Genomic DNA, 24,253 nt, shown 5'->3' with positions numbered 1-24,253 from the left:
TGTATTTTGATAAACATTGATCATATTCAAATGCATAAATCAATTCAAATTAAATCAATGGACGTTTACGCAAACAAAACAGAAAAAGTGAAAACAAAAGCATCTTTTTTTTTTGGAGATAAACTTGTATTGATTTGAAAGAGGGCCTATAAACAGGCAGTTTATGTACAAGGAGACAAAAATCCTAGTAAGAGGAAATTGTCAAGAAAACAAAGAGAAAGCTATGCAGGAAAAGTCCTATCGATTCTAATTCCACTACTGTCATTATGTCTTCAAGCATCTCATCTCCTGCTGTCGGATAGAGGTGATTGGCTTGTTCAGTCCCTTGGAACTTGGTTGAAGCTGACAGAGAACAGGACATAGTCATACGCTTTAATCCCTAATTTTTGCCTGGACCGCCTTTCCAGGTTTTTAGTCCACCAGGATACCCTTTTTTGCCCAAGCCGCCTTTTCAGGTTTTCGACTTGCCGGGTATACGTCTTTATATATTTATCCCTAATTTTTGCCCGAACCCTTTTGGTTCGCCGGGATGCCCTTACTTTTGCCTAGGTACGTCGACCTAGCGGGTCTTTTTATGCGTAGTATTTTTTAACTATGTCCGCGTTCACAGGATGCGGGAAGTCTTCGCCATCCATTGTAGCAAGTACCATGGCTCCCCGGGGAATACCTTCTTAACCACAAATGGCCCTTCGTATGTGGGAGTCCATTTGCCCCTGGAATCACCTTGCGGTAGAATGACACGCTTGATCACCAAGTCGCCAAGTTGGTACACCGGTCTCTTGACCTTTTTGCTTAAATGCCTGGGTCATGCGCTTTTGATATATCTGCCCGTGACAAACAGCCGCAAGTCTCTTCTCATCAATCAAATTTATCTGATCGAGTCGAGTCTGAATCCATTCATCTTCATCTAAGCCCGCCTCTTTCATGATTCTTAGAGAGGGAATCTGGACTTCCACTGGTAAAACAGCTTCCGTTCCGTAGACTAAAGAGAAAGGAGTTGCCCCTGTCGAAGTGTGGTAACCATGAAGAGCAAGAGGTAACATCTCATGCCAGTCTTTGTACGTTATGTCGTTTTTTTGTATGATCTTCTTGACATTGTTAGCAGTCTCCACGGCGCCGTTCGTCTTTGGCCGGTACGGAGAAGAGTCATGGTGCTTTATTTTGAACTGCGTGTAGAGTTCAGTTTAGTACCATTATCAGTGATAACTCTCTCAGGAGACAGCGGGTTTCCCAGATGTATATTTGATAGAATCCATCTTAGAAATCAATAAAGTGGTATGATTCAACATATACTGTCTTAGTCGGCGAGCAGCCTAGGCCAAAGCGTAGCAAGCTTTCTCGAGCTGTGAGTATCTTGTTTTACAGTCGGTACCTTTTGCTAAGGCAGTGTATGACATGCTCTTTTCGACCAGACTCGTCATGTTGCCCCAGCACACCCTATTGAATTTTCTAACACGATCAAATACATGATTAGAGGTCTTTCTTCAACTGGTGGTATCAGAATTGGAGGTTCTTGGAGATACTTCTTGATTTTGTCGTTTATCATTCCATACCATCTCTTGATTTTTCTTTTTTTTAGTAACTTGAAGATGGGTTTGCGGGTAGCGGTCAAGCGTGGAATGAATCGGGCAATGTAATTCGAGTGCCCCAAGAAACCTTTGACTTCTTCCTGGTCTATTTCAGTACTCAGATCTACAGTTTCAATTGACTCCTCATGCGGCTGTATAGTCTTTTCTTCTTGCAGTAACAGTCTGGCAAGTTCTCCAGGGACTTCACAATCTTCCTCCCCTCCATCCTCGGCTTGGTAGATCGGATTTTCAAAGTCATAATGAACAGTAGCAGAATTATTATCAACAGGATCCAGAGTGGATGTGGATCGGAAAATTGTTACGTGCGTGTGTGCAAGAAAACATAGCTTGTTTTGAAAAAATGACAGGAAAGACAAAGAGCGCAATATTTGAATGCAAAAAGTCCATTGATTTATTGAATATGAATATGCTTATGAAATGACAAAACCCTTAACATTAGCTATCATGCCCCGGGTATAGACACAATGCTTTGAACTACAAAAATAGCAATAACAATTACTCCTGACTAAAGGAAATCGGGATAGTGTCTTCAGCCTTCCAATTATTGAGTCCGTCACCAATTGTTGGGAAAATCCAGCTATCCCAGTCACAATTGTGGTCAGTATCCTCCACAGCATTGACAGTCTCGTCATGATTAGGCAGAGGGGCAGTGATGACATTAGGAATCTCCGGAGGATCAAATTCAAATTCTCCGGCGTCGATCATGTCCTGAATTTTATTCTTCAACGACCAACAATCATTTGTATCATGCCCGGGGCTATCGGAGTGATACGCACACCTGGCATTGGGATTGTAACTAGGAGAAGTAGTGTTGGGTTTCGTAGGAGGATCTCTGAGGGTAATCAAATTTGCTCTTAGCATACCCTGCAGTGCCCATGCTAAAGTCATATTGATCTTCGTAAACTGCCTTCTTCCCGAGTTAGTGTGCCTCACAGATTTCTTGTCTTTTTTCTTCTCGAGCAAGAGAGCCTTCAGTTCCTCCTGCCCCTTGGATAAGTTCAAGATCATCTCCTGGAGTTGAGCATTCTGAGCATGGAGATCCTTGACAGTTTGTTCGAGGTCCATTTTTCTGTGTGGAGGAAAACCGTGAGAACACTGATCCCTTTAGAGTATCTGTTATGCTATGTTATGCTATGCAATGCATGAAATGTTTTCAAGGCCTTTTGGAATTTAACTTTGCGTAAACTACCAAAAAAGGAAACTTTTTTTATTTATTTTTATTTTTTTTTTACAAAACAGAGCAAAGTTAAATCCCTAAGTCCTTGAAATGGTTAGTACAATGTTATGATGTCATGATGTTATGATGTTAAACAAGCATAAACAAGTCACACAACAATCATCCCTAGGTTTTAAGGCTTGCATGAGTTCCATAGGTAAGTACCCTCCCCACTGAAGCTTGGTTGGTTCAACCTGTCCTAGAATAGTAACCGGGTTCTAGAAGGATCTCAGATCATCGACCTTTCTTTAAGTCCACTTCAGTGCAACGCCAAGTGGTTGACCGAAGCTTCCCTAAAGTCCAATCTCAAAGAGTGTAGTATCGAGTATCAACCAACCTCAGTCGGAACCGAAATCAGTTATCTCACTACTTTCTAATGGCTAGGATAAGTCAATTAAGGTTCTAAAGGTCTGGTTAATGCTTTGATGACACCACGCGAATGCCAATTTTTTCCTCAAGTAAACATGAGGAACATCAGGACATCCAAAGTGTCACATTAACCGTAGCCATCATTTTAACCATTCCAGTATACGCCGGATAGTCGCGATGATCTATTGCTACTTACCTAAGGTACACTAGATCCGGGTGTAGGATCTTTCACTCAACAATGCCCTTAAAAGAAGGAACAATTTAAAACATAAATGATTTTTTTTTTAAGATGACCTCTCTTTATGTCCCCAGCAGAGTCGCCAGTTCTGTCACACGGTGAACTGGACTTTTTTGTTTTTAATCGCAATGTCGCGGTTAGCAAGAGTCGCCACCGACTTTTCTTTTATCCCATAAGGAAAGGTGGAAAAGAACAGGAAAGACCTTAATTTAGATTCCTAGGTTCGGGAGGTACTTTATACAAAGGGAATGTGTTAGCACCCTTTGTATCCATGGTTATCCATGGGCTCTTAATTGCTCAATCATTTATGTTTTCTAGTTTGAAAAAGGTGGTTGAGAAATGTGTGAAAAATGTTTTGAAAATGAGAATTTAACTTTGTAATGATCCTTGCATGAATGTATACAAAGTGGTTATCTCATTTAGATTTGAAAGTTATTTAGAAAAATATAACTCAGCAATGATCCTAGTACGGATGTATGCTAAGTGGTGATTTTCCAAAAAGGATGTTTGAAATGTGTAAGGTGGGAGAAATATTTTAGGTTATGAATGAGCAATTAAGGGTTATACCTGTCCGAGGTCTTTCCGGGCATTTCCTATCCTTAGGAGGGTAAAACTGTCCTTACTATTGAGAAGTAAGTAGTTTTATCCTTTGGATGTAGTAGGGTCATCGTAGGGTCATCGGCTGGTCATTGAAGGCAACAGTTATGAGGATACCTTAGCATTCGAAGGGACTATCATCATTTAACCGTAGGCTACACCGAAGGGTCATCGAGAGACAAAATCGTATTTCCGAAGGCAACATCCGAGGGACCATGATTTATTTTATGATGATTTAGCCGTAGGGTCTTTGCTAAGGGTATCCCCATATTCGCGGGACATGACCGTATTACGTAATCGTGGGGTAATAAAGAGAGGTCCGATATTATTTATTTAAAGTCCAGATTTTAACAATTAATTAAATAGCCGTAATCAGTTAGGTAATTAGGTCCATAGTAAATCAATGAAATCAATACATTAAAAATCAAGCTTGGTGATTCAAGATGAATCTCCACATTAAACTTAGGTCATCCAAAAGCCATCTCCTCAAGAATGTCCACACCTAAAGCGGCATGTCTAGCCGGCTATTTCTTTGGAAGTATGCTAGCCTTTACACCATGCAACACACGGATTAGAGCATTGAGATAAAGTACAATTGGAAATTGCACCATAAAATAAACATAACAGTCAGGAATTCAAGCCAAATGATGCAGAATCATGATTAGATAAACATAAAATGGACAACAAAGAGACAAAGCAGCCACTGCCCCGTTCGCCTCTGCTTCGCCTAGCGAAGGCTCAGCGAAGGCTCGCTGCAGGCTCGCTTAGCGACGAGCTAGCGAGCGGCCACGGGTTTGGAATTTGAATGCAGCATGACTTCCGAAAACCTGTACTCTCATGGCATTGGATTATAGACATAGCATACACAATTATACAGGATATTCATACTTGGATTCACATGCGAAATCAACTTACATATCAAAACTTTAATCGGAATGCATCATGTATGTAAAGAAGATCAATTGGAAACGTAAAACAGCGGTGATACACAAACCTGTGTGCAATTGCGATATTGAACGGGACTGATTGCTTGGAGGCCGGATTGAGTTGGGCGGCGGTAGCTTCGGCGCGGATGGGCTGCCTTCAGGTTAGCAGGGTTTTTGCACCAGGGTTTCCGTCCTTCGTCCGCCTGTTTGTGCGTTTCCGTGTTTCTCCCTCTGGGTCTGTGTGTTATTTTCGTGGCTGAGGAGCTGGTATTTATAGTGGTAGTGGTGGTGACCTAATGGGCTTAAGATGAGGTCCAAAACTTCAGATTTTCGCAAGCTTCGCTAGGCGAAGGAATTGCTCGCCTAGCGAGCAAGCTAGTTCTGGGCTTTTTCTGGATCTGATGCTTCGCTGGGCGAGTGTCATGATGAAATGTTCGCTAGGCGAAGGGACTGCTCGCCTAGCGAGCAAGCTATTTTGGGCCGCCTTTGGATTGGGCCTGTTGTGAGCTGGGCTTTTGTCCATTTGATATCAGTACCTTGCAGAGCAAGTCGGAGGGTCTTGAGGAATGCTTTGTAATATCAACGGGCAAATTTTGGGGTATGACACGTGCATAAAAGGCTTTGCGTTTTGAAAACCAATTATTCAAATTGATGAAATATGGTTGTACGAGAAATATAAAGGAACGTTACTCATGATAATGACATAAGATGGAAACAACAATATTTTTCCAATCGCCTTCACTCTGGTTGAAGGGGAGACTGCTCATGGATGGAGTTTCTTTCTCAATAATCTCTGATTACACGTTCCTCCATAACCTAACTTATACTTGATTTTAGACAAAAGTCTATCTGTTGAGAATGCATATAAAAACCTTGATAACGGTTGGCAAGGCCCTCCTTCTACGCATGTCTACTCCATTAGACATATTGCTCTAAATTTCATGCGAGAGATCAAAGACAAGATGCTCCAGAAGAAATTTTTTAACACAGGGTATGCATTAATAGAACCGTTGTTACAACGCTACCGCGAAGAGATCAGATTGACAAATGCAGATGCGTTAAGGTGGATCGATAATATTCCAATGGTCATGATCAGTGATAGAATATTTACCTCTTGTGACGATCGAAACCTTTGGTGCAAATCTCTTGTGACGATCAAAACCTTTGATGCAGATCCACGGAGCGATCACGAACGTTGAATGATGACAACGTCTCTACTCAGTCCACACGAACGGATTCCTTCAGTCTCAGTGCTAGCTGGTACGAATGAAGGCTTTGAGTGAGAGAGAGAGAGTGAGAGAAAACGAAAATAATGCAACCGCCTTTTCTATGCTTCTTCACAAGGGTTCTATTTATAGAACCACTTGTGTGGGCTTCAAGCTAAAAAGCCCACTTAAGTGTATTTTGGCCCATATCTTATAATATGCCCAAAATCACTTAAGCTCATGGTACCTTACCATATTTCGTATTCTACTCAAGTACACCGTACCTTACGATGTTCTATAACTCACTTAAGGGCACCGTACCTTACGGTATTCCTTAGTTACTCTATCTCTCATCAATCCGTCCTTTGTGTGTGACCCTGTAGGTTTTCGTGACGTTGACAATTATATTAAATCACGCATTTAACATAATAAACAGTGAGCGGTATCTAGCAACACATCACTGCTACCCAAGACACGAAAGTGTCATGTGATCTGACAAAACCATCTGTGATAATAATTATGTGTATAATTACCCTTTTGCCCTTATGTCTATATTGAACACAAGGCATAGACCGTGTCATCCTTGTCCAGTTCAATATTGGGCCCATAGACATTTATCCTGTTATGCAGGATGGGCAAATTCCATCTAGGTCACTCATATCCCTCAACATGCTTCGTGGAGTACCCATCAACTGTCTTTATGGTTATCCAGTTACGGACAACGTTTGATCAGCAATAAAGCACTCGACTCTACATCTAGGGTCCATAGTGGTTTCAGGTCGAAGAGTGGTATACACCATTATCACCATGAGAATAACTTATGACACTTTGCATAACTTTCTATATAGTATTCTCATAGCGGGTCAATCCGGTATAAATATTACTCTTAATATTCATACCTATGTTTAAGACTTGATAACTCTTTATCCATGATCCATGAGATGTGATCATCAGTCTACAAACATAATAGTCTTAATGCTTTAATGTTATCCCACTTCACACTAAAGCTCGACTACGGATACTTTAAGAATAGTGTCCTTATGTTTAATGTGTTCTCATGATTAAGTCACACTTAATACATTAAACGGACTAGCTATTCTAGGGACTTTATTAATCAACCATAATAAAGAAAAGCCTTTTATTATTCGATACAAGTACCAAAAGTATTGGCCTCTAGGGCTTACACCAACATATGAAGTATGAATCGTGCATAAAAGGCTTTGCGTTTTGAAAACCAATTATTCAAATTGATGAAATATGGTTGTACGAGAAATATAAAGGAACGTTACTCATGATAGTGACATAAGATGGAAACAAGAATATTTTTCCAATCGCCTTCACTCTGGTTGAAGGGGAGACTGCTCATGGATGGAGTTTCTTTCTCAATAATCTCTGATTACACGTTCCTCCATAACCTAACTTATACCTGATTTTAGACAAAAGTCTATCTGTTGAGAATGCATATAAAAACCTTGATAACGGTTGGCAAGGCCCTCCTTCTACGCATGTCTACTCCATTAGACATATTGCTCTAAATTTCATGCGAGAGATCAAAGACAAGATGCTCCAGAAGAAATTTTTTAACACAGGGTATGCATTAATAGAACCGTTGTTACAACGCTACCGCGAAGAGATCAGATTGACAAATGCAGATGCGTTAAGGTGGATCGATAATATTCCAATGGAGAAGTGGACCAGGGCATTCGATAATGGTCAATGATGGAGCCACATGACAATAAATCTTGTGGAGTCAATAATCTATGTATTCAAAGGCATCAGAAACCTATGGATAATCGCTTTGGTGAGAGCAACCTATTTTAGGTTAGGGTCATTTTTCGAGATCAAATGTTCAAAATTGAGTTCAGTGTTACAACCGGGGCAGTTGTTAAGTGAAAGTTGTATAAAATTTATTAAGGAGGAAGCTGCCAAAGTTAACACACATCTGGTCACAATGTTTAAGCGTCATAAAGGTTGGTTCATTGTAGAGGAGACAATTGACCATAATGAGGGGATACCAAGGGGATACTATCGGGTTTGTGCGATTATAGAAAGTTTCGAACCTTCTGTATGCCTTGCACCCATGTCATAAAGGCATGTTCAGATGCTCGATAGGACCCTTCCAACCTACTATATGCTGTTTAAAAAATCATAAGCATATAAAATGTGTACAAAAATAGTTTTCCGATGGTAGCAAAGAAGGATTATTAGCCTACATATCAGGGGACATAGTTTGGAACAATGAAAATATGTGAGGAAAGAAAAAGGATCGCCCTAACAGCACGTGTATTCTATCCAAAATAGATACAGTGAACAAAATGGTGAGATTATGTAGTTCATGTCGTCAGCCCAAACATAATCGTACAAATTGTCCTAATGTTGGTGCAAGTTCCACAACATAATTATTGAATCCACTTTTAGTCCTGCTTTTGATATGTAATTCATTTTATGTAACCATTAAATTGATATTGAAAACAACGTTTTTTTCATAAAGATTACAACATTCGGTTACAACAATTAAAACAACGCTAAAAACAAATAAAACGAGTAAACAGAATATATATGTGATTACAACCATCTGGACAATTTCATATGAACTATGCATCATAATATGGAAACCACTGTCAGTTTTAACTGACTCCCAGACAAGATGCTCTCTATTATTGTTGAACACAGTAACAAACCTTTCAATTCTTCTGATCTTTTCACCGTCCCCAATGTCTCCATCTAACCAATGGATCAAGCTCTTCTGAAGATACTAGAAAGTTCTTGTGTTCCAAAGTCGGATCTTCATCGGAGGCTTTACTGTCGAATAAATTACATTAGAATTTCTTTTGATTATATAAGATATTTTAAAGAAAATGTGAATGAGAGAATTAGAAGATGGGTGGAAAATGATCTGGAGAAAATATTCAATTTATAAAAAATAAAACAAGATAGGAGTCATAGGCAATGACACATGCTCATAAAGTTTGCATGCATGCCCCATTGTCATTGACATTACATAGGAGCATGCGCCACAGACATTGTCGCCTAAGGCAAAAAAGAATGCATGTGCCACATGCTATGACGCATCCTCTTGAAGAAGTTTTTTTTTTTGAAAAATAGTTAGTTTAGTATATAATTTAAAAAAGGTGATTATTTGAGTTTTTTTTTTAAATATAATTATTTTTAAAAAATATATTTATAATACATTGCATTAATAAATTACTATAATGGAAAAGAAAAGTCTATAATATTTAACTATGTCCTCTTATTTACCACGAAAATTTTCACCATACACTTGGTGAAACAAACATTAAACATACTTATCAATGATTAAACTCTAAATTTTCAAGATTTAAAAAAAAAATGGAGAATTATGAGAGAAAAATTATTATATATATATATATATATATATATATATATATATATATATATATATATATATATTGTACATAATTCAATCAAAGTAAAGGTACATCCATATACATGATGAGAGAAGAATTTTACAAGATTGTAATTGCATCACCCTTCCCAAAATAAAACACAAAACATTGATCTTTAGTCATTACGTATGCAACACGACACTCTATTAAAAACGTGTATAGTACTCCTACACTCACATTATTACATTTAACAACTTTTCCTTTTTTTTTTTAAATTATTATTAATACTATATATAGCATTGATATACTCTCTTTAGACACTATCCAAAAATATATATAATTAAAGGCTAACATTTTCTCTCTTTTTATAACTTCTACTTTACTCTATTTTTTAAGGATGATTTTTGAAACAATTTCAAAATAAATATTTGAAAAAAATTAGACGCACTAAAATTAGATTTAAATATTAATTAAATAAATTTAATAACAAATTAAAATTATTTTTTAATGATACCAAAAATAAAATCCATACACATATTTATTAATACATTATATTCATTTTGAGTGATTCTGAATTTTAGAAGGTCTAAAATCACATAGACTCATTAAAAGTTATATTTGTAAATGTTTTATCATCATGACTATTCAATGCCATGTGTTTGGGTCCACTCCCATTAACACAATTATGATTCATAAAAATAATATATTGTATGATTTTTTTGAGTAAATAATATATCTAGTTTATTTTACCCCAAAAAAAGTTTAATTTATATATAAGTTAGATATATTAATTATTAATAAATTAAAAAAATAATTTTCTTTTTTGTAATAGAAATTAAAGGAAGTACTTTCTTTTCAATTTTATAATAATTATTTGTATTTACAAAACATGATATCATAAAAATAATTATTTTGTGATTAGAATTTTTCTCCTTTTGTGGAAGATTTAAGATATTTTTATGATTTAGATCATTTGATTTCATTGTGGGATTAACTATTGAGTTTATAATCAAACTTTTAATATTTATTTTTAAAATTGAAATATCTTTAAAATAAATATTTTAAGAATCAATGAAACGTGGCTTTTTATTTTGTTCGTTACTGATTTATTTCAATTGCATGACTTTAAAATTATGATTTTCTAATTCATATACTTTTTTTAAGATTACGAAAACTGATAACTAGAAGGCCTAACTAAATATTAATTTATGATTTCAGTTTGGTCCTTAGTTAATAAACCGTACTTTTTAATTTTTAAAATCTAATTTTATTAGTTTATTTAATTTATTTTGTTAAATTTTAATTTTAAATGTCTAAGATTATTGAATGTTCATTATAGATTCTATTATCTTTTTTTAAATTTAACCATTCAATCTAATTAAAAAATATCAAAGTGTTAGACATCAAAAGTCTATTGAATGTGAACCTTCAACGCCGAGTAAGCTAATGAATCATTAATCACAGGTAGGGGTGGCAAACGGGCATGCCCGTCCCATTTAGGTTCGTCCCGCAAAAGTCCGCAAAAAAACGGGGCGGTCATAGTTGAGGATGTGGGCCTAAAACTTAGACCCGCCCAGCAAAAAGTGAGGACGGAGCGAGGAAAGCCCGTAGGCACTGCACTCTTTAAGCCTAAAAATGCAAAAATTTATGTAAATACACGTGCCCGCAAAAGCCCGTGAAAAAAACGGGGTGAGGCGGGGCGGACACATTTGAGGGCGAGGGCCTAAATCATTGGCCCGCCCCGCACAAAAGTGCGGGTAAAACGGGCATGCCCAGTGGGCCGAACCCGTTTTGCCACCCCTAGTCACAGGTGCCTTCCTGAGAGGTGTGTATCATATAAAGCAAGTTGAAAAATAATATGAGAAAAAGTTTTCAAGACTTATGCTCAACACAAAATTGGAACCCCGTCAGGTACGCTCAGGCCTCCGGATGAAGTTGTGAATGAGCAACCTTTAAATGTTTTACGATGGCCACCTCAAAGTCGGAGAAAGGGAGCCACAACCCTATCCTAATGAACACACATTTGTAAAATGGGACAAAACAATCATAAAAGGAACTACCTATCATTTTTTCCAAAACCACAGGAAGAATCGACCAATCCAAGGGCCGACGACCGTGACGTCTATCGCATCTATTGTTGCTTCAGTATTCAGAACGGACGGGTCCCCACTATTTTTTGCATTCATTCAACCGTACTTCACTACATTGACCAGCTTCACCAACGACACACCTCTCTGGGCTTGGTCGTTAACTTTAAAATGCACGTCAGGCTTGATCCAAGAAACTGCGTCTGACTTACCCAGATACTCGAAATGGGTCCTAATCTCAGTGTCACCAGGTTCACAATTATTGGTTATTCAGTAAACCTAAACAAAATCGGCAACACATTTTATTCTCGACTTAACAGCCTCTATCTTTGGTTCACTCAAAACGGGGAGGGGGCATAGGGAGCATGACGTGATCGTCCTCTCCACTGTCCCTTCGTAAGAGAGCATCGAAAGAATTCAAGGAAGAAACTCTCTCATCAAGGGTGTTCCCAAATACCCTTTTCGAATCAGAATCGTTCTTCATGGATATAACTTTGCGGTCCAGGCGGACTCAAGCATGAGGAGGTAAATGAGAAGGGTACCCCCATTCTAGCCGCCGAAAAATGCCTTTCTCAAAATAACTAATTATATGAATAGGGTTATCGCTCACTCTGATCGGAAAATAAGAAATGTTGAAGGTAAAAACTTAAGTTGAGAAGAGTACCTAGTAAGGTGAGGTTGATGAATCGAAGTGTTGAAGGAAGGAAAAAGCTTTGATCAAAGACCTACAATCGCTGGTAAATGATTTCAGGAAGGAAGGAAAGGAAACGTTTGCTAGTAAGGATAATTATGAATGAACTTGAGTGCCAAGGATTATGAAAATTTTCCTCAAGGCTCAACTCACCCTATATATAGACATAAATGATTGAACGATCCAGATCAATGGTGAAAAGGAGTTAGAGAATTAACAATTGGGGTTCTCCTTGGAAATGCAAGCAAACTCGAGTGCACTATAAGCAGCTTCATGCCCTAACTGGTCACATCAGCCTACATATGTTTCAATATGTAAATGTGTTTAATGTGCTTGTTCCATACTATTTTTACAACCGACTCAAAACATTTCACTTCTAGTTCGCATCAGAAAACGTCATTAAAGGCTGACCTCGACCCCTAAAGGCTTCCCCGACTCTCTAAGTGTCCAGCTAGCCCTAAGACAACTGTTTTGGATTGGCCAAAGATCTAATCCGATTCAAATACATTCCACTTGACCTAAGGCATAAAAGTCATTTCACACGAAAAGTAAAATACACTTTATGATATCTATTTTTCACAACAATTATCTTGAATCTTAAACTAATTTTGATATTAGAGTGCTAATAACCTTATTGGTCCATCCTGCATCGCTGTATCCGTGATCAACACCATCGATTCAAGATTCTACCATATGAAATTCAACTTTTTCTATTTTAAATACGGAATAACTACAACCGACTTGACTTAACGAGACTTTTATGATAAATTCTTAATTACTCTCATTGATTTATTGATGAACCATATTCAAAATGATGTGGTTCATTAAACATTAAATATTTTTCGTACACTAACTTATTTTATCAATATTATTCTTTCTTAAAATATTATCTATATTAGGGATGGCAAAATGGATGGATTGGATGGATATGGATTGAATCGTTAATGGATGGATCAAAACAATCCATTAGTCCATTAATAATCCACAAAAAATTTCTTAAAAATATCCAATCCAATCCAACCATTAAGAATAAAATTCATCTAATCCATCAATTATCATATTTTTAGCAGATGGATATCCATTTTTTTGAAAAAATAGTTTTTTTAAATATATTAATTTTTGTATTTTTGAAAATTTTCAATCTTTTTACTTTTGAATTACGTTTTTGAAAAAAATTATATTTTTTAGGAAAAAAATATTTTTTTGTATTTTAAAGAAAAAAAATGATTTAAAAATCGTTTTTTTTTCAAAAAAATTTATTTTTTCTATATTCGTAAAAAAATAACTTTTTCGAAAGTAAAATCAAATTTTGGTATTTTCCAAAAAAATTATTTTAATTTTTTTGGAAAAAATTAGTTTTTTGTATTTTTTTTTAAAATCGATTCTTTTTCGGAAAAAAAATTAATTTTGTATTTTTCAAAAAAATGATTTTTTAATATTTGAAAAAATTCATTTTTTTAAAAATTAGATGAAAAAGATTCGTTGAATCATTAAAATGTGTTTGATGGATTGGATCAATCCATGCTTATAAATGGATGAATTTAATCCAATCCATTAACTTAATTTTTTTATGTAATTGATGGATTTGATGAATTTTTTTGGTGGATGGATTTTATCTTGGCGAATCTAATTGCCACCCCTAATATATATATATATATATATATATATATATATATATATATATATATATATATATATATATATATATATATATATATATATATATATATATATATATATATATATATATTTATTGAATATTAGACTTGAAGACATTTTATGCCCATTTAAACTAGGTGACTAAACGTTACAGATCCCATGATATTTATCTAGTTTATTTTTAATATAATAATTTAATTATCAAAATTTTACCTTTTAAAATGAATAAATAAAATAAATAAGATGTACCGGATACATTCACACCACTAAAGTTGCAATCACATATCTTTAGGGCTATAAAGTGTCTTTATGAAATATCTATTTTTATTAAGATAGTTTTATATTTTGACCAAAAAAAATACTTGAATAAAACTCCAATAAGTAAAACTTTCCTATTTATAGAGAATATAAACAAATATTCTATATGAGAGAACTACATATATTATCTTCAATCTCCCAAATAAGTAAAACTTGATAAAAATTGGTATACTTACTTAATTAAGAATTAAAACTAAATACATTAATTTCTTAATCAAATTTTAGTTATATTTAATAACAAGAAAATTTTACTGATTTTCCTCTGCTTCCATCCCCTGCACTGACCACCGTATCTTTCACACTTTTCCTTTCTCATTCAAATGCTCCCAAAACACTCTTCACTCATTCATCACTATATATAAATCAACACGCTCTTCTCTTTCTTCTACGCTTTTTCTTCAATGGAAAACCTCGTTCATTTCCGCATCATTCTTCTCTTTCTCGCTTCCTTTTTACTTCTTCAAAACGTAACGTCTTTCAAAAACCAAGATGCCTCAGAAGAATGGGGTTACGTTCAAGTCAGACCGAGTACGCTTTCTCTCTTCTTTTGTTCTTGCATAGTTACTGTTTGTGAAAAAGTTACAGTGAATTTCATGGTTGTTATTGTTGTTATTATTGTTATTATTGTTATTGCAGAAGCACACATGTTTTGGTGGCATTATAAGAGTCCTTACAGAGTAGAAGATCCTTCAAAGCCATGGCCAATTATTCTGTGGTTGCAGGGTGGTCCTGTAAGTAGATAAAAAAAATATCTGAATTTTGAATAAGAACAATAGTTTTCTGTGTTTGATGGATAATGAGATTTTGAAAACTTTGAATAGGGTGCTTCTGGAGTTGGAATTGGCAATTTTGAAGAGGTTGGACCTTTGGATACTGACTTGAAACCAAGGAATTCAACATGGTTGTTAAAAGCAGATCTCTTGTTTGTGGTAATGACTCGTAGACTTTTTCTTTTGCTCTAACATTTGCTTATGGAATTTTTGGTTTACAATTGATTTGGTTGTGATTTGTTGATGAATAGTAATAGTCAAAATTAAAAGTGCTTTTGAATATATGATTGGTTGTGATTTGTTGAGATGATAAAACTTTTGATAGCGATTGTTTTTCTCAAAGTTAAAATCTTCTTTTTGACTAATGGTTTTTATGTAATATCTAAAAAACACAGGATAATCCAGTTGGAACAGGATACAGTTTTGTGGAGGATGAAAAAAATGAAAAGCTTTTTGTGAAAACAGATGAGGAAGCAGCCACAGATTTGACCACTTTGTTAATTAAGTTATTCAATAATGACGAAAAACTCCAAAAGAGTCCCCTGTTCATTGTCGCAGAATCCTATGGTGGAAAATTTGCTGTCACTCTTGGATTATCTGCTCTTAAAGCTATTGAAGACAAGAGATTGAAGCTTACACTTGGAGGTAAGAGTTTTCTCTTGAATTTCTTTATCTTCATATGCCAGATCTCAGATTGGTCTTATTCAATTTATGGTTATTGACCTATGCATGTGATTAGTTAACTTGTTTTCTCTGTCAGTTAGGAAATGATGAATCCTTTTTGTTTTAAAATGTTTTAGAACATTGTAACTGAACAAATTTATGATTTTGGGAAACTTTTTCTTATGTAGGTGTGGCATTAGGAGACAGTTGGATCTCACCAGAAGATTTTGTGGTGGGTGATAGAATTTTTCTAACAATAAGTTTATTTTATTGAACATTGATTTTAAATTGTAGTTGTGGCTACTACGCAACCTTTTATATTACACTAAAATGATGCCGGTGCACTCTAAAATCTTTTTATATTGAGTTGCAATTCGGGTTGCAAACCGCAGTTTAAAACTATTTGAACTTTTATAAATTTCATGTTTCATCTGAATTTGCAGTTATCATGGGGTCCTCTCCTCAAAGACCTTTCAAGACTTGATGAGAATGGACTGGAAAAATCAAACAAGTAAATATTTTTACCATTTTTTTCAAATAGAGAAGCATAATGCACTGCAAAAAGTGTTATTCTCTCTTGTCTAATACACTCATTTTGGAGATCAGTTTAGCTCAGAAGATCAAGAAGCAACTTGAAGATGGTAAATTCGTTGATGCAACCGACACATGGGGTAACCTTGAGTCAGAGATCTCTATCAGCAGCAACAATGTGGTAACTTTTCATTCAACTTCTATCCTTCCCTTAAATGAGTTCTCTTTCTATCCACAATGTATTTAAATCTATACTCGTAAGCTATACATTGACAAATGTCACTAGATTCAATTGCTTCTATTTTCTCACATTATTATTGTTGTTTATCTTCCATTGTGAATGTCGTGTCTGATGTCAATGCTTTGTTTCGTAGCTCTTAAAGTAAAAAGTACATTTGGTTTTTGTTGAATATAGGATTTTTACAATCTCTTGTTGGATGAGGGAAGTGATTCAGCAACCATATCAGCATTGAAACTGGGATTATTCAAAGAAACATCAATGAAGCGGTACTCCAAGTATCTTACTTCCAAAAGGACAAGATCTTATTCTCCTGGTGGTGATAATGATCTTGGCACTTTACTAAATGGTGTTATAAAGAAGAAGTTAAAGATCATCCCTGAGAATGTTACGTAAGTCTATAATTCCTTAATCATGAATGATAAGTTTTGTTCACAGTTCCATTGCAAAAAATCCATGACATGATTGCTTAATATCTGTGTATTTGATAATAGATGGGGAGGACAGTCTGATAAAGTTTTCACTTATCTTGGAGGTGATTTTATGAAACCAAGAATTGATGAGGTAAGAAGTTTTTTTAACTATGGTTTTATTTTAATTTTAAACTTCAATTTAAATTCATATATCATATCATAAATGTTCATTGTGAGCTTAAAATAAAATCTAGTGAATGTGTCACGCATCTAAATCAATTTTTGACATTTTTAAATTTAATTTAGTGAATGTGTAATTTGTAGTGTCTCATCTCAAATCAATGATTGAGATTGATCACTACTTGTTTTAACAATTGTGCAAAATTTTCCATTCTTTTTTTGGATTTTTGATGTCATTTAGTGGTAACATTTACAGGTTGATCAGCTATTGGTCAAAGGAGTCAATGTGACTGTGTACAATGGACAGGTAAGAGTCCCTTTCCACTGTTAGTTTCGATAATAATAAGAAAATAGATAAGAATACTTAATTTTACAAGTTGACTTGGTCTTAAAGTAATCAAGTTTTCTTGTTTACCTGATTTGACAGACATGATTTTTCTTGAAGTTTAATCATATGATACTTTTATTTGATGTGTTTTTAAATATAAGCAATAACATCATAGTGTATCTTATTATTATAGGTTGATCTGATTTGTGCTACCAAAGGAACTGAAGCTTGGGTTAGGAAACTTAAGTATGCTTTTTTCTTTTCTTTCTTACATTGCTAAATGCAAAGGTCGAAATTGGATCAAACCAATCAGCTCAACCAAAGTGTGATGATTGGTTGAGCTACGGTTGATTTGACGATTATTTTACAATTTTTTAAATAATTATTTACCAGTCATCCAATTCAACTATAGTTAAACTAATTGAACTATACTTTGAAGGTTTCACCAATTGGATCTTCAATATTTATTATACAATAGTGTTCAAAGTTTCATATTTTATCATGAATCTTCTCTCTTTATTATGTAGGTGGGAAGGGCTTAAAAATTTCTTAGGGAAAGACAGAACAGCCCTCTACTGTGGAAATAATCAAACAACCAAAGGCTTTTTTAGGTCTTACAAAAACCTACAATTCTATTGGATTCTTGGAGCTGGCCATTTTGTAAGTCAACATTTAAACAGCTTGCATAAGTTTTCATTCATTGCAGCAATAGTACTAACAAGTGGAGTATTATTTTATAAGCACTATACACCTTCCGGTCATTATTAGAAACAACAAATTTTTTATAAAATTTATTGAATAAATAATATATTTAATCATTATTATATATCAGATATATCCATTATTCAATAAATATTAAAAAAAAATTATTACTTATAATAGTTATCAGAGAATGTACTATTTATATAGGGTATGTGTCGGTAAATTATTTTTATCAGCATCTTAGTAAAGTATTACTCTCTCCCTCCAATAATTAGTGGTGGTATCAGAAAAAAAAATAGTGACTGTTTTTTACTTTTGAGACTCGAGAGAAAAATGAAATACTACCGTTTTTCTGACTATGTTTCATTTTGTTATGTGATTGAGTGAGTGAGTGAGTACATAAATTTTTTTATGATTTGTTTGGTTGTTGCTGACTGTAGGTACCTACTGATCAACCTTGTGTTGCATTAGAAATGATAGCTTCAATTACACAGTCACCAGCTGCTTGAAAAAGAAAACATTAGTACTATCTGTAGAATAAATTAAAGAAAAAAAGTCCAGGAAACAAAATTCATTGTGGATCAGGGAAAGAACAGCAATAAAGTCATGGAAAAGTGTTATTTATTGTTTCTTTTACATTGTTATTCTTTTTTGTTGTCCTTATTATTAGTATATAAATAAATAAACATGTACTTTTTCATCTGAGTTTTGGGATTCATGGAGGTCTTTGTTTTCTGAATAATAAATATTTAAAGTAACACAAATGAGACATTTTTTTATGGTTGAATTAATGATAGTTCCTATAGCATTCATGATGAGAAGATGCTTTTCATCGGTGGATGGTTGATGACATATGCTTTTCATAGGTGGATGGTTGATGACATAATGATGACTATAATGAGCACAAACCAAGACTTTTGACTCTTTAAAATATTTGTTTAACTAATTTGAGTTCATTTAACTTAACTAGAACATATTAGATAAAATTATTTACGTATATATACATTTTTAAGAAAATAAATTTTTTGTTATGTTTTTATTTGTTAGAATAACAAAAATGTATACAATAAAAATTATAATAGTGTATAAAACTAGATAATAGAAAAAGACCAATCTACACTTATTAATATATAATAATATATAACTAAATAATAATAATATTATCTAATATTTTCCCTTAAATTCATGATGCATTATTAGGAATTATCAAAATTTTATCAACCAAAAAACAACGAAGGGTGTGTCTTTGTAAACAAATCAGCAATGTGCAACGAGGAAGAGACTAATGGTAGAGTAATTGTTCTATGCTGAAGGTGGTGACGGGTGAAGTGACAATTAATCTCAATGTGTTTGGTATGTTTGGGAAATACTGAGTTGTGAATAATTTGAATGACGCTTTTCTTATCATAATGCATGAGAGTTGGTTTAGAAATAGTGATATCCATATCCAAAAGTAACCAACACAACCAAAATATTTTAGTAGTGGAGGATGTCATAGCACAATACTCAACTTCCGTAGAAAAGTGAGATACAATATTTTGTTTCTTACTTTCTAAGAAATAAGAAAGTCTCCAAGAAAGATACAAAAATATGTGGTAGAAGACTTACGATCTATGGAGTCACTAGCCCAATCATCGTCAAAATAAGCACGTAACTCCAATGAGAATGATGAAGGAAATTAAAGGCTCTGAAAATGGATTCCTCGAAGATAACAAAGAATGTGAAGAACAACTGCCCAATGAAATGTAGTTGGAGAGACAACAAATTGATTGTCAATATGAACAACATCAACAATATCAGGTCTAGTAATCATAAGGTACACCAAGCTACCAACCAAAGTGCGATACAAAGTGGGATCTGGTAGAGTAACACCATCAAAGGGACCATATTTCACATTAAATTCAAGAGGACTAGTTGTTTGTCTAGTATCAGAAAGTCGAACTTGTTCAAGGATGTTGGCAATATACTTATATCCCTAGGATATGGCGAAGAGTACCTAAACTCTTCATCTCAACTATTTGGATAAATAATTCAATCATCGTCTTTGCGCAGATCAATGTTAACCATATTAGCTTCTTCTCAAGCCTTTGTTCACACTACTACGATGGTGAGGAGGTTTCTAAATATGGCATTGCGGATACACTTTGTTATCCTTAAGTCGGCATCAAGGATAATTGGCTTCCCGAGACGAATGTGATATGTCACTTTGAGATGGAGTGGGAAAGTCACTATGTCTAATGTTGCCAAGAAAGTTCTCCTAAGAATTTCGTTGAAAGCACTTTTACACTGAACTATCAGAAAATGAAGAGTTACTTTCCTTCCATCTTATTCTCCAAGTGATAACGAAAAATCCACTGCTTCGCAAAGGCGAGTTACGAAATTGTTGAATGCAAGGAGACTTATGTCATTACACAAATCTAGATCTTGCTTATGGAGTCCTAGCTTGACGAGTGTTTTAACGTAAAGGATGTTACACGAGCTTCCATCGTCTACAAGAAGACCACATATGATGTGATTTTCTACGTTAGCAACTATGATCAACGGTAGTGCAGTATTAGGGATTTCGTCTACTTTCTCGTGATCTCGAAATCCTAGAATCATACTATCTTCTTTTGTGATTTAGTGTCAGGCGTCATTTGAAAGAGGTTCAGCAATTGAGGATCTTTGTCACACTGCGCTTTCCCACAGATCTCATCAACAACGTAATATCTCATATACCCTTAAGGCTCTAAATGTTATCAGTTAGGACCAATAGAGTAATCGGTGGACTTAGAAGATACTAATCCTTAATAAAAGAGACTAACCATTTTTAATTAGTACAAGAAGGAACATTTTTGGTAACATTAATATTTGGTCAATGGGTACTAGAAGACAAAATATCAATTAAGATATTTTTCTCTCATTACTTAATATTTGTGTGGTGTAAGAAAAAAAGAAGGAAAAATATGGATAAGATTAAGAAAGAGACAAAGAGAAAATCAGTAAAAAAATGAGAGAAGAAAAGAGGAAAGAAAGAAGAGAACAAAAATAAGGGAAAAAGAAGAACAAAACTCACCACCATCAATTTTTCTCATTTTCTTCCCCAATCTTCATCATCTTCATGTGTTAGAGGTGAGTTTCTAGTTAGATTAGTCTTGAGTGGGAGAAATTCATGTGGGGAAATTAGAGTTTTGTGTTGTTGTTGTTGTTTGATCATGGCATGATGATGTTGCTTCCATGTTATTGTTGTTATTGTGGGTATTGTCTTTGATTACATGTTATTCATGTGTTGGATTGATTTTTTCTATGTTGTTGTTGAAAGAGGAGAAGTTTGGAAGAGAGATTGGTGAAGGAGAAGGTGAGCCAATTGATTGGTTATGGGCTTCTCTGTCAGACTAATCGATTGGTTAGGCTTATATTTAGGGAAAAACTTATTTCTATACTAGCAACAATCGATTGGTTGCACAACCCAATCGATTGGTTCATTAGATTTTTGTGAAAAATTGAAATAGAGGATGCAAACAATCAATTGGTCATGACTCCTTCCATCAACCAATCAATTGGTCCTGGAAAAATGATGAAAAATACTTTACAAAAACTTCATGCAATCGATTGGTTTCCACATCAATCGATTGGAAAATTAAAACCATTTGTTTCATCTTTCTAAGCCACCTTGGATGAACTATATCTTGTACCATGATGTGTATGCATTAGATAAACATTAATAGGTCAAATTACACGAGTTTAAGTGTGTTTTAACATAGAACCTCAATTAGGTTAAAATGATTGGTTAATGAGTTTCGTAACTCGTAATAATGAATTAACGGATGCTTCAGGAAGCTAACGTAGAGAACTATAATATAGAGAGAAATCTCTTTGAGATATTCCACTATACCTTTCCCTTTGAGTCCTGTTAACCCCACCATAGGATGATCAGATGAATATTTGTCTTGTAGCGTGAAAGTGGAATAAGTTAGATTGAAGTGGGTTGTTTGAGAGACTTGCCTATGGTTTTTGTAATGTGTTATATTACCATGTGTGATTTATGCATGTTATGAATCATATTATGATGTATGATATGAATTATGTTATGAATTTTTGTTGTGTTGTTTGTGTAATAATATGACTAAAATCCTATAATGATGAGTGAGGAAACCCAGGAGCATAACTAGGTGAATGAACTAGCAAGATAATCTAGGTTACGGAAATAAGTTATGTGGTGATGCTTGGACGCAAAGGTACCTCGGTGTGTACCGTGAAAAATTAGTCGCTAGAATTATAGCTTAGTCACGAACTAACATGATTTGTATGGAAAATGAGTAAATGCTAGGAATAGGTCAGTAAGATTGCCTAATGATTGACGAGTATAGTCACGTTGCGACTGATGAACTAGTCATGTATTCAGAAACAACCCCATTGTTGTGTCCATCCCCAAGTTTGATGCTTATGAAAAGTAAGAATTGGGATATATGCATTATTGCTTCGTATGTTCAACCAAATGGGTTAGAGTCCCATAGAAGACGTGGACCTCAAAGTGGATTAGAGTCCCATACGAGGAATAAGGCTCGAAATGGGTGTTGAGTCCCATAGGGAGCGATGATTCTTAGATTGGGTACGAGTTCCATGGAAGATTTTGAAATTCACAAGAAAGTCGAGCATGATACAAGGATTTGTAACCCATATCGAGAATCCTAGACGTAGGGTTGGCCGGGGAAAGATGCCTTGATATGTTTTTCGAATAATGATTGATTTGAGTTGGTGAACTCAAGTGTACATGTTTCCATACAATGTGATAATCCCATAGTTGCTTAAGTCTTTATTTTCTTAGAATGACTTAAGTTAGAAAATCGATTAGAAACCCTGTAGAGCTGAGTGGGCTCATAAGATAAGGTAACTCACTGAGATTAGTATCTCATCCTATTATTGTTGTTTTTCATGTATTTCTTGCTGTTTGAATTCAAGAGAAGTTTTATGATGATGTTTCGAAGGATTTTGACTGTCGTGATCTTCCGCTATGGATTGTGTGCAATGAAGATATTATACATACATCTTAGATTTTTTTTAGGAATTATTGTATAACATGTTCCATGGTTTCATATTTTAGTTTGAACATGTGTATATAATGATGTCATTGGGACTTATATTGCGTTAGTACCAAAAATTAACACTTGTACCAAAAATTAAAATGGTGTGGAATCGTGAGATTCTATAGAGTTTTGTAGTGCAATGTCAGAGATTAACTTCTCTATCTCGACGTGATCTGGTAGCGTCTTGGCTATATATTAAACAGGATCTGATCGTGAAATTTCGCGAGAATCAGTTCTCGATTCTCATAGATGGTTTGGATCTCTAACGCAACAATAGGATGGCAGACCTACAAGGTTAACACTCTAACGCCTAAGTCAGTTACAGAATCCAAAATAACTAAAATGTAAGTTTGAAAAGAGAGTGTATATCTTATGTTTTATGTATGTCAGTTATATATGATCGTCAATTTTAACGGGTTTCTTTTTTCTTTTTTTAATTAACTGTATATTGGTTGTTAAGGATTATCCCTAACTAATTTTAAAATATCAAATTACCCCTAACAAAAAAACATCAAATCAACTATATCCTTTACCTTCACGTATTTTAAGGTCTGTCAAATCATTTATATGCGAAGCTATTTGACACTCTTCAATTCTTCCATTTGTTCAGTGTTTGTGAGGGGTTATACCCTAGATAAAGTTGCGAGGGATTATACCCCTAAGAAAATAGTTGCGACAAACATGTTTTTGCGAGGAGTCTTTGCCCCTAAGATATTGCTGCATTAATAAGGCTTTTTTTTTACCTTGTGGGGGTTTTAATCGCTGACAAATTATACTTTATTTTGTTGTGATTGTGCACCCAAACCACAAACAAACAACCTTTACATCATCGAGTGTGACTTCGACATAAAGAGATAATAACACTCCTTAAAACCACTAAGGTAATCTAGGGAATGAAAAGCTTCTTTAATTAACTATTTCAAATGCACCCATCCTAATTTTAATTTTGATCATGATCTATGCTCCATATTAAGCGAAAAATATAAAAGAATAGAGTGTTCGTGGATGACAATGAAGGTAGGAGAAAACCATTTAGAATATATATATATATATATATATATATATATATATATATATATATATATATATATATATATATATA

General features: G+C 34.6%; 1 protein-coding gene across 1 annotated transcript; it reads left to right on the top strand.

Annotated features, from left to right (window-relative positions):
- Positions 1-14,558: 14,558 nt before the first annotated feature.
- Positions 14,559-18,790, top strand: LOC127101043 (serine carboxypeptidase-like 51). The gene is made up of 13 exons (XM_051038355.1): positions 14,559-14,788; positions 14,897-14,991; positions 15,082-15,189; positions 15,426-15,675; positions 15,882-15,925; positions 16,137-16,204; positions 16,300-16,405; positions 16,640-16,854; positions 16,957-17,026; positions 17,312-17,362; positions 17,577-17,629; positions 17,911-18,043; positions 18,526-18,790. The coding sequence occupies exons 1-13, from the start codon at positions 14,662-14,664 to the stop codon at positions 18,592-18,594; spliced, it is 1,389 nt and encodes a 462-aa protein (XP_050894312.1). The 5' UTR covers positions 14,559-14,661; the 3' UTR covers positions 18,595-18,790.
- Positions 18,791-24,253: the final 5,463 nt, after the last annotated feature.

The sequence above is a fragment of the Lathyrus oleraceus genome, chromosome 7 (assembly GCF_024323335.1).
Source record: "Lathyrus oleraceus cultivar Zhongwan6 chromosome 7, CAAS_Psat_ZW6_1.0, whole genome shotgun sequence".
NCBI classification, from domain to species: domain Eukaryota; kingdom Viridiplantae; phylum Streptophyta; class Magnoliopsida; order Fabales; family Fabaceae; genus Lathyrus; species Lathyrus oleraceus.
Note: the sequence above shows the minus strand (reverse complement) of the source record. Positions and strands in the feature narration are given on the sequence as shown.